General features: G+C 49.9%; 1 protein-coding gene across 1 annotated transcript; it reads right to left on the bottom strand.

Moving 5' to 3' along the window:
• Window positions 1-544: 544 nt before the first annotated feature.
• On the bottom strand, window positions 545-2,072 carry Gsx2 (GS homeobox 2). Its single transcript, XM_050150011.1, has 2 exons — window positions 1,496-2,072; window positions 545-885 (listed from the first exon to the last, which is right to left on the bottom strand). The coding sequence occupies exons 1-2, from the start codon at window positions 2,070-2,072 to the stop codon at window positions 545-547; spliced, it is 918 nt and encodes a 305-aa protein (XP_050005968.1).
• Window positions 2,073-12,002: the final 9,930 nt, after the last annotated feature.

Below are 12,002 nucleotides of genomic sequence, written 5' to 3'. Positions count from 1 at the left end.
ATTTAAATAAATATAAATATAAATTTTATATAAAACTATTCACATACAAAGGGACTTCCGGAGACTTGAATTTAAAACTTTCCCCTCAATGAAAAATTTCAGAAAACAAGACCTAAGGAGTTTAATTCTATATTAATGGCAACTTCAATGGTTTCATTTTTAAAACAGAACAACAACAACAAAAAAAAATAAAGAAACCCCCGTCTGATCAAGTTCTGCAAAGACAAGGGTGGCAAATGACATGCGGTTTCAACCCACTCCCTCCATACAGTGTTAAACTTAAATCAACCCTGTTTTCCTGTTATATGAGACTGACTCGAATTCTAGATTATTTACATTAAAAAAAAAGATGTACAACTCTGAGTGGAGTCCCAAATAAAGAGTCAAGAAGTAGCTTCAAAGTCGGGCTCAGTTTTGAACTCTCTGGACTTTCCCGAGTTCCTTCTCCAGGTGGGATGAAGGCAATGAACTAGAACTTTGGTCCCTGTGCTGTGACGCAGCAGGGGCTGCCGGGAGCAGGTAGCCTGAGAAGGGGCATCCTCCTTTACAAGGGAGAAATCTCCTTGTCTTCGTTAGCCGAGGCTGGGGACAAGGAGTCCTCGTCCTCTGAGCGAGCATAGTGCGCCTGGCTGCCCACGCACTTGCAGCTTGCGTGATTGTTCCTCGAAGCGCCTTTCCCTTCTTTCTTGTGCTTCACGCGACGGTTCTGAAACCAGATTTTCACCTGCTTCTCTGAGAGGTTCAGGTACGTTGCGATCTCGATTCTTCGGAGTCGGGACAGGTACATGTTGGAAGAGAATTCTCGCTCCAGCTCCAGGAGCTGCGTGCTGGTAAATGCTGTCCTCATCCTTTTGCCATTGGGTACCTGGCTGGTGTCGGAGCCTCCTACGGACCCAAAAGAGAGTAGAGGTGAAGTGCAGAAAAGGTATTCCCTACCCTACTTGCCAACCATTGGATAGGGCAGTTTTAACCCAACACACCCATGCTCGTCCCAGTTTCGCATTCTACAGCCTGTCTTGGAGGGAGAGAAACGTCCCTGAGAATTCAGGCCTTCAATGTGCGCTGGATTCTAAGCTAAACAACTAAGGAGCGCTGGGGCTTGGGCTCCTCTGCAGCCTTCCGCCGGCCTAGCAAAGTAGAAAGTGCTAGCAGCCTCAGCCAAAAGCATAGAAACCCTTGAACCAGCCCAGGTGATAAGATGCAATACTGAAGGTCAAACACACCCACCCCAAACCTCAGTCAGTCAACCTCGGGTTTCCCTCAAGTCATGATCCAGGTCTCAAAAACCCAGAAAGCACACGACACTTGTGCACCTGTAGAACGAACTGCATAAGGCCTCACCAAGAGGTTGACAAGTTAACCCGTGGAATTTCTAGGGATGAACTCAACAGTTCTACAAAGTTCCACCTCCCGCCACTTCCCACCCCATCTCCTCCCTTGGCGGCGCAAAGTTTGTTCCCCGGAGGCGCGCAGGTACCCAGGTACCCCGCCCTACCCATGGTGAGGCAGTGGAACCTCCGCGGGTCCGACACGTTGTAGGTGGTGGCGGCGCAGACAGGTGCGTGGTGTTGAGGGTGTCCCAGGGCCGCTGCGGCCGCCGCTGCCGCAGCAGCAGCAGCCGCCGCCGCCGCCGCTGAGCCCGGCTGCTGGGGCTGATGATGGTGATGATGATGCTGGGGCGGGTGGTGGTGATGGTGTGTGTGGCTCACCCGTGGGCAAAACTGTGGGTCCCCAGGGCCGGAAGAGAACTGGCTCTTGAGCAGAGGTAGGGCGCCGGTGCCCCCAGCCGCCCCGGCGCCCGCCACCGCAGCGCCTACGGTCCCCGTTGCACCGCCACCGGCTCCTGCGGGCGGGCGAGAGGAATGCAGGTGCGAGGTGACGCAAAGCGGGCACACGCAGAAAGCGCCGCTTTTGCGGGACGGGCAGCCGGCCCCCGACATAGACATCACCAACGGGGACGGCATGCTTAGCGGAATGAAGAAATCCGGCCCTGGGTGCGATTCCGGCAGCGAGGGTGCGGGCCGCGAGGAGTCCTTGATGATGAGCGAGTCCACATAGAAGGAGCGCGACATGACGACGGGGGATGGATGGCTTGTTCCGCGGGCTGCGGCGTCCACTCGCCTTTCGAGATCTGAGCTCTGTCTAGAGAACTAGGACGCGGGCGGTCAAGCCCTTGGGGACGCGGAGGTGTCGGCGTCTGGGACTCGAACAAAGGGGTCCCTGGAGAAGGTTGGTCCTCACGTCCCCCGCCCGGCGCCCCGGCTTCAGGATTTTATAGCCCCCACCCTGGCACGTGATGCTGCGGAGTACCGTTCAGCTCAGGCTTCACCGCAGCTCCCCACCCTCGGGATAGGCTGCCCGAGTCACAACAGAAGCGGGGAGGGGGAGACGGGCAGGGAAGAACGCAGGGGAGGGGGAGACTTCACAAAGTGTAGGGTTTGCTAATTTTGCTGGGGGATCGACCCTCTCTCCCCTCTTCTCAAGCGGTCTATACTCAGTCCTACCCTCTCCCTTGCCTGGGCCTCTGTCCAACTCTTCACCGCGGCCCAACGCAGAACGCACCGGGTGGGAACTTCCAGACCATTTAAACTGAGGTACCCCACGCAGCCAAGCTCCTCCATGTCAACCCTGCCTGCACAGCAGAGCATAAGACTTCTGTTCTGGAGCAGGGTATGTGATCGCGTAGTAAAGGTCGGGCCCGTCTAATCCCCACCACATTCATACCTGTCCTTGCTCCCCAGCTTTTAGACTTGGCCAAGGTCATTCGCACTGGACGAATCTGGTGGGTAACTTCCCGATTAAGAAACCGGGCGTTCCGGATTCGTGCTACGTCAGGTTCCAAATACCTTTGTATTTGGGGTTCTCTTGAGGCCACTCAGATCAAGGGCCCTTCCTTGGGCATCTTTTAAATTAGCAATTCAGCCTTCTGTGCCGGCGGCGGGGGGAGGGGGGGGACGACGACGAGGAGTCTCCCTTTTCTCATCCAAGCAGTTACATAGTTTACAAGCTCAACCTACAAACTCCACTGCAAAAAATTTGGAGAGGACCAAAAACAGTCTTCCTAGAGACTGGGGTAGGAACTGGAGGAGGCCTTGGTCTAAGTGATCCCTTGCTGATACCACCCTACCTCTCTCAATACGGATACTCTTTGGGCCCTCAAATCCTAAAGTGGAAGAAGGGGATACAGCCAATAGAGGAATCCTGCCACTGTGAGGAGTGGATTGGTACCAGAACTTCCTTGTGTGGCTCAGGAAGACTTGTGCACCTTGTGAGCGAAGGTGGCTGCCACCACCGAGGCTCTTGATTTGGGGGGAAGTCGAGGCGGCAAAGATGCCAGCAGCTTCTTTGCTGTCCTTTGCTAAAATGGCTAACTTCATGTGTAAGTTCACAACAATGACAAGACACTTGAAGACTGGATTCTCTCAACCTGAGAGGTGCCCAAGGACAGGGGACACTCTGAGTCCTATTGCTTCCTCTTCCTCTTTCCCTTCTTGGTGACCACCTCTCTCTTGCCTGCTGGAGGAGTATAATTGGGTTGTAGGGATGCCCGCTCTAGGGAGCCCAGGATTTATGGATGGCAATTAAAGTTTTATGAATTGCAGCTGAGGCTGGTTATTGAGCTATTTGAATGTGATTAGAATTCAATTAGAAAGTGGTTAGTGGACGGTGGGTCTCCGGAGTGTAAATAGACAGCTATTCCAGAAATGTGCTAATCCAACATCTTGTGACAACAATTAAGGAGTCTTGAGGCAGAGCGTGGGGCTGCTCACTTGTAACTACTTTTCCATCACAAGGTTTGTCTATACTGCCTTCAAGGATGCTCATTTTCATCCAGCCCACCCAGTCAAGACCAGCTCTAACCAGCCCACTCCCTCCTTTGACTGGAGAAGATCCAAGGCAGGCATTGCCTGCCCAGCAGGCATTGCAATCCTTCTAACCTTAAGAAAAGTATTTGGAACTCAACAATTAAGAGGCTTGATGGCAGGGTATTTTTTATTTTTTAATATTTAGTATATATTTTATTATATAATATACAATATATTTATTAAATATTTTAATATTTATTATATATTAATGTTTACATATAATATATAATGTTTTATATACATATATATATGAGTGTTTCGTCTGCATGTATGTATGTGTGCCACATTTGTGCCTGGTGCCCTCAGAGGCCAGAAGGCACCAGATCCCCTGGAATTGGAATTGTGGATGGGTGTGCATACTGGAAACAGTACCCAGGTCCTCTGCAAGAGCAACAAGTGCCCTTAACTGAGCCATTTCTCCTGCCCAAGAGTATTTTTAAAGGCTTAGGTTGTTCAATGGGGTCAACTGGTTGGTGCTTTGAGAAAACAGTCCTTTTCTCTTTCCTCTTCTGGCAGGTAGGTTATATATAGTCCTCTGTGGCTGGTGCTTACAGGGCAGTATTCTCAGGGGCTACTGGTGTGCTTCCAAGAATTTCTCTGCTCATGTTCTAGAAATGGTGCATGTGTGCAGACCCATTCATTTTAGGGGCTCAGTCAAGCAGGAGGCTTACATCTTATTTGGTTTATGTCGGATGGACTATGGATGCATTCAGCTTCTACTGTCAAGGGATTTTTGAGAGAGGTGAGGTGTCCAGGGAAGGGGGTGCAGGAGAACAGAAGCTTCAGGTTAGGCTGAGTCTAGGAGTTCCTCTGTGGTCTGAGGAATTTGTTCATCAGTCTTTTGCTAATTGCTTAGGTTCACGAAGAGCAAGTATTTGGGAGCTATACCCCCCCCCCCATAAACTTTGCTCTTTCTTTTTCTCCCAGGTCTCTGTCTCCCCCTCTCCCATTTTCTTCTAGAAGTCAGCTCCACCTATGCCCCAGGCACCCGCAATCCCACCCTCTATAACCTGGGCAGAGTTGCAGTCATTGTCCTTGGAGTGGCGTTGTAAACTGCTCAGAGCAAAGGAGGATGCCATCGGGGCCTTCTCCCAAGCAGGCTAGTCACGGGCAGCATGCCCACAGTGCTTGCCCCAGCGCACAATTTTATTTCTCAGTGATTCTGTCTGATAAAATTTCATTGTCCATTAAGTAAGCCCCCAAATGAGGGCTCTTATGAGCCTATAATGAGCTCTAATTGCCAGGACTCAGGGAGCCACGTGGAAGGATTTATTCGGTATTAAGCAGTCTGGGTACAGAGTACAGGCTGTTACCTTAGCCATTACTTTCATAATTCAAGGAGAAAATTAGTTCTTTTAAGGGGAGGAGGGAAACCCTTTGCTTCCTTCTCTTTTGCTGAGGCTGGCAGAGGCTGGCTGGCTTTGTCTTGCTTGAGTGCAAAGCAGTATCACAAATGCAAAGGTAACAGCATTGCTTTTTCCCCATTCCCAGACTGAGCACCCTCATCCTGCCCTCAGTTTAGAGAAGGAAAAAAAAAAATCAAAGCAGCTGTAAAAAGAGCAAGGGTACCTTCTTGCCGCTGGGCTCTTGGTTGGGTTCCTTCCAGTTCAGCCTTGAGACTTGAACGCTTGGATTCTAGGTTTCAAATGGTTTTATAGTTCTTCCCCCTCTGGCCTATGATGGAATCTGACCTGAACCTCACATTCCCCTTTTCACTTTTCTTTCTTCCAAATTTCCTTTCCACGGGTAAAGTGGCATGGCTTTTTCAACAGGCCCCAGAGTTCTCAACTGTTGATGTGCTTAACCCGTCTTTTTTATTTTTCAGGCAAAACCCCCACCTTGCACGTCCTCTGTATCCCCCAGGGCAAGGGCTCCCCCCCCTTCACATCCTCAGTCTTTCCCCCCCCCCCTGCCCTCTCTAGTTTAGCGTTTGCCTCTATAGCTACAAACTGAGGCCTCGAGCAAAGCCGGACAGCCGGGGAAGTCGGCTGGGCTGCCTCGGATTTATTTGCTCCTCTTACATTGATTTCATATTAGTTTCCAAAGCGATGAATGATCTCAAAGCTGGGTTTTGTTAGCCGAACACAAACAGGAGACAGAACTTACGTGCCCCCAGCTCCCTTTAATGAGGTCATTATCAAAGCGTGAACAAGTCTATGAATGTTTTATTGAAAGCGCATCGTTAACTTGTATCCATCCTTTTCTCCAAGTGGCATTGTGATATTGCTGTCTGTGGCACATCTTACCCGATATAGCCCGAGATTTCCCCATTCTCTGTAACCAGGCAACCCTTTCTGAATACCCAAAAATTGAAAAGAACCGCTTAGTCTTCAAGAAAGTCCTCAATAATAGTGGAAAAGAACAAAGATCCAGGAGACAACAAAATGCCACAGGGGTGACTTCTCATGAGCAATTATCTCTCATTAATCAGAAGAACAGCTGCAATATTAATTTTCTCTCTTTCTTCCTCTCTTTTCACAGTCCCCAACATTTGAATAATCATAAATTTTGATTTTATGAAGGAGTCACATTTTCGGGGGCTGTAGGAAAACAGCTACCTAGGTGAAGACAAGGAGAAAATGCTCTCGCTTTAGTTTTTGTTTGGGTAAAGCTGTCAACAAAGAAAAAAATATATAAAAAATACAAGAAAGAAATGCCAAAGAAAATGCATCCCCCACCTACTTCTAGACTGCTGCTGAAAAGCAGGACCCCATTCTCCCCCACCCCTCCTCCCTGCCAGCATCCCCCTTTCCTCCCCCTGCCCAGACCCTTTCCCTAGTTTCGCTCTGAGTAGGGTGGAGGGAAATGTCCTTGGCGTCTGGCGTGGGAGTTTCGGCTGGGTTTTTGCCCGTTTAACTTGCAAACGTGAAACCAAGCGTTGCCGATCTGACCAAAGAGACACTCTTTGGGCGTAACTTGTATTGTGGCCATCAAAAGCCCTCCAGCCTCAGATGAACTGAGACGGCCATTCAGCAGAAATGGGGCGCTTGCTTTCCATTCAGGCTCTGGAGAGGCGATTGTTCGCAGGACGTGTAGCCAGAGTGGAAAACGTGGGTCCCCAGATAAGGCTGTAACCTGCAAAGAGAGCGAGGGAGTAAAAGAATCTCATTAAAGGCTGGGGTGTAATTAGCGAATGCTTTCTCTCTCCCCTCCCCACCTTGAAAGCAGTGGGTCGGGGTGAAAGGGGGCAGTTGGGAGCTAGTCCCCACATTCCTGCACTGGCTGAGTGATAGGCACTGAAAGGCCCCGTGATGTGGCTTTTAATGTAAATCAGGACTTGGCCCGATCCAGAGAGGTAACAGGTTGCAGACCCTAGGCTGAGGCAGTACCGAAAGTGCTTTTGCTCCTGCCTGGTGTTTATTCAGAGTAGATGGGCCTTTGAGAAACCTGAATTCCCCTTTGTGCCGGAGTTCAATTGAGCCTTCTGAGAAAGGGAGGGGGTATCTTCTGAAAAAAGAGTCAGGGGTTTGGTTCAGAATTTCAGGAGAAGGAAAAGCTGCCTGCCTGTCTGTCTACATAGGAACAGAATTTTGATGCCAGCAACTCGGTCCCAACCCCAGCCTTCACCCCATCCCAAGGTGGTTTTACACTTCACCTTAACTGCTACCCCCCATCTCCAAATCCTAACCAGGCACCCCCTCCCACCCTCAAAGCTCTGGTCTGTCATCAGAATAAAATTTATTGAGTGCCTACTCTGTGCCCAGCGTGTGCAAGGCACCACGGGGAGCCTGATGAAAAGGCCAAGACAGTATCCAATGGAATATTGTTTCATTCCAGTAACAATGGCCTGAGGCGGGGGACAATTATCCGGATAATTGAAGCAAATGCCCCACCTCCCTCCCTCGGACTCCAGTTCCTTCCCAGCCTCACTATTCTCAGCAGCAGCAAGGATGGGCTTGCAGAAGGCCAGTGGGAAGGCAGGAGGAGCTGACTGAGTCACAGAGCACCCATTCCCTACTTCCCTCAGCCGGAATTCGCTGCAAGAATTAGGTCGATACAGCTGCTTAACTGTGGGATCAAACCAGTTTTCTTTGTCTCCTCCCCCCACCTTTCATTTTCTTCTTTTCCTTCTGGGCGACAAACCCAGAGCACTGTGTGCGCCAGCTACGGAATCTAGGAGGGGCCACATCCCTAGCCCTTTCATCTTTATTTTTCACTCTATTCAAATTAGAGTGAGCCTTTGTGCATTAAACACGATTCAACCTTTCCTGTTTTCAACTTTGGTCACCTACAAAAACCACCCAGAGAGCTTTTACAAAAACCGCCAAAAGTTACCTGGTGGTGCATGCTTTTAAGCAGGGTGGGTCTCTGTGGGTCCAGGTCAGCCTGGTTTACACAGGGAGACCCTCTCTCAAAAAAAAAAAAAACAAACAAAACAAAAACACCCACCAAGGTACTAGAGATTTTCAGGAGAGAAGCCAGAACAAGTACTGAGAAAAACCTACTGCTGCCTCCTCCCATCCTGGAACCTGAAGAGACTGACTTAACCCCACAGACCTTATTCAGTCCTTTGATAAGCCAAGAATGTGTTGGCCTAGGGATGTAGTTCAGTGGTGAAGCACCTGCTGATGGGCAAAGGGGTGCTGTGTTTGAGCCCAGCATCATTTCCCCACCCCTAAAATAAGTGTGTATAGAGTGCCTACTATACACCAGGCTCAGAGCCAGAGAATTCAGTAGCACAAGGCCTGCCTCCCTGGGAGTTTATAATACATTAAATGATCAACCAATCAACGAAGAGCTGGTAGGTTACAGAAGGTCATGGGACTATGAAAGAAAACCCATGGAGCTCTGGGAGTTGGCAAAAAAAAAAAAAAAGATGCCTGAAATAACATTTAAACCCACACCTGACAGAGGCATGAGGTCTAAGCCTTGGGCCATCAAAGAACACAGGGACAGGAGAGGAGAGTTTCTCTATTTCTTTATTTAGTTTTTTTTCTCCTGGAACTGGCTTTGTAAACCAGGCAGCCTCGAACTCACAGAGATCCCCCTGCCTCTGCCTCCTGAGTGCCGGGATTAAAGGCGTGCGCCACCCCAGTTTTTCTTTGTGGGGAAGTAAGGCCTACCACCATCATCACCATCATCATCGTTGTCAACCATTGTCCTCAGCACCTGGAGTTGTATAAATCCTCAGACAGGCGGTACCAGAGGCTGGGATGTGGCTGTGAGGAACCCTGCAGGCCAGGCTTCTCCCAGAGCTCTGGAGGCGCTGAAGCTTTTCCACTCACCCTGGAGATGTCACTCACTGCCCCATAGTCTTCCTCGGTCCTCATGGCTCTGAGGTGTGCCAGGGATACCTCACCGCACCCCACTTCCCATCCAACCCAGAGTCCCACTCTTGCGCCCCCATCTGGGACTGTATCCTAAACTTCAAAGCTTTCCTGTCGCCCCAAGAAAACAGCTAGCTTTGCTGCCTGGTCACCCACTTCAGGAAGGAGGAAACAGGCTTCCCTTGAGTGTAAATCGATCAATCGCCATCTCCTAGAGCTTTCTGTGTGTGGGAGGGGGCAGGAGGGGAAACATAGCCTTGCCCACATGACTCATTCAATTCCCAGCAGCCTTCCCAGAAAAAGTGCTATTATTGCGGCTGTTCCTGCAGCAGAACCCCTAGCCTATTGAGATTCAGGGACTTAACCTAGGTCACACAGCTAGAGATGGCAGAGCCAGGATTCAGATTCTCATCTGCCTAATGTGAGGATCTAGACAACACCGCCAGCAAATAACACTCTATGCTGGGCCCTTCTGTGTGCCTGGCAGTGGGGTAACACCTCACACAGTAGTTATTCCTCACAATGATGCCGTGAGAAAGATGCATTCACTATGTACTTTAAAAAAAAAATAATCCAACCCTGATTAGTGTGGTTTTCCAACATATTAAAGGTTCCAAGGCTCGGCCAAATTTGGCCCATGTGACAGAAAGGACAGACGAAGAGGAGGCTAGGGAGCCTGCTGGCTTCTATGCACCTGTGGCCCGAACACAGGTAGCTCTGAATGAAAGCCAGACTTCAAAAGTTCATCACCATTACGATCCCATCACAATTTCCGTGGGCTAAATTTCTGGTTGGTTATCTTTCCCAGCTGCCTTCAAGCAGCCCCTAAGCAGAGACAGGGTTTGTTTTGTTTATTCCCACTGTCTGTCAGACATCCAGTTCATAGTCCGCATGGCTGAGAATTCACACGTGCTGGTGTTCCAGACGTTCACAGACAAGAAACTGAAGCCTGTCAACCACCTGGAAATGGCAGAGATAGAGCATTCAACCACGGTTGTTTCTTCTTTCTTCTGAAGGAGGGTCTCACACTGCCACCCAGAAATGGCTTCAACTTGCAATCCTCCGACCTCAGTTTCCCAAGTGCTACAACTTGCAAGTTAAGGCCCTCTTCTCTTTTCACCAAATTCACAGCTTCCAGTGATCAAATTCCCCCAGATCATAACGGACAGAAAGTGCGCAGCCAAACTGTGCAGTAGGACGGTTCCCAGGTCCGCGCATTCGCCCCAGTCCGGGGCGCAGAGGCGCACACAGTGGCAGGAGATTCTGCGGGTCCCCCAGCACCCCGCGCCCTTCCTTGCCTTCCTCACTTCCTAGTCACGTTCACGGGAGCAAACAAGCGAATCCACACGATCGCGCCTACCCACAGTCTCAAAACAAGGCACCAGGAACCCTAAACCCACCTGAGACTTTGCCCTACAGGGCGACCTCTCCGAGCCGCCACTGGTGCGCATGCGTTCCCCTTGCCCCGGTCTGTGCGCAGGCGTGGGTGTGAGGCGGGAGAACTTCAGAGTGTGTGTGTGGGGGGTGGGACTGGGGTAGGAGGAAGTGCGGAGACTTGAGAATCTGTGTGAAGGTGACACACAGAGTGGTCGAGGGGAGTGTGCGTGTCCGCACTGTGTGGAGTGCGTGGGGACAGACGTGCTTTACGCTGAGCGAGTGTGGACACGGGTGCAAGGCAGGCACAGTGAACCGGGGAGGAGGGATGTGTGCGCGCGCGCTGAGCATGGGCATGCCTCGGAGGCTGACAACTTTGGCATCTAAAGGGAGTGCCCTCCAGTCAGACCCCGGCCATACCACGTGGAAGGGGATTAGATACTACCGCCTTAGGGTCACCTCTCTCAAAGCCCCAGGTTTGCTCCTTGCCTGGTAGATCGTCTTTCCATTCATTTACGCGACGAGCTTTGACGGTGTGCCAACAGATAGATACCAGACTCTGAGTTAGGCTCTGGGGAAAACCAGTCTCAAGTCTCAGGCATCATCCGCTTCCACTGATCTTTTGCGTTTCCGGTTTCTGTGTGACTGCTTTGCAAGATGTCAGTGATAAGCATGAATGTTGGCCTCCACCTGTAAGTAAAGGTGCATGAGGTAGCTTATATGACAGAACCAGTCAGAGCAGGAACAGGAGACTCTACATAAAAGTTCTCCATGACAGGGCCTTTTCAACCTCTCACCCCCTCAACGTTCCTCTGGCCTGCCAGCCTCCTCTGCCCCTAGAACTCTATTGTCTTTCTTCCTGAGCTTCAGGCCTTGCCTCAGACATCGCTCCCCCACACTTTTTTTTTTTTTTTTTTTTTTTTTTTTTTTTTTTTTGGTTTTTTCGAGACAGGGTTTCTCTGTGGCTTTGGAGCCTGTCCTGGAACTAGCTCTGTAGACCAGTCTCCACCCTCGGTACTCCAGTCCTCCGCTCATCCTACAGGTGTATAGGTAGTCTTTTTTCCTTAAGGCATTTATTGCTCTTTCTACTCTAATCTGTAATGTGCTAAGTTGGTTATTTATTGTGTGCATCTCCCTACTGGATGAGAACTTCTGGAAGAGTGAGGGTCCACTAGGACCTCTGCAAACAGCCCTGCCCAATGAGGGGGTACCCAGTGTTGGATGATAAATAGGAAAGAATAGGGGTTCCCTAGGCCCAATTCTTCCTTACCTCTGTACAGCACTTTGGATTGTGCAAAGACTCTTGAAAAAGTTGTTATTAAATCTGCACTATTATGTAAACTAGGTAGGAATTTTTTTCTTTTCCTTCCTTTCTGTCTTTCTTTCTTTTTTTTTTTTTAAAGACAGGATTTCTCTGTAGCTTTGGAGTCTTTCCTGAAACTAGCTCAAACTCATAGAGATCTACCTTCTTCTGCTTCCTGAGTGCTGGGATTAA

This window comes from Alexandromys fortis, unplaced genomic scaffold (assembly GCF_014885135.2).
Source record: "Alexandromys fortis isolate MF-2015 unplaced genomic scaffold, M_Fortis_MF-2015_v1.1 scaffold_0, whole genome shotgun sequence".
Lineage (NCBI taxonomy): Eukaryota > Metazoa > Chordata > Mammalia > Rodentia > Cricetidae > Alexandromys > Alexandromys fortis.
Note: the sequence above shows the minus strand (reverse complement) of the source record. Positions and strands in the feature narration are given on the sequence as shown.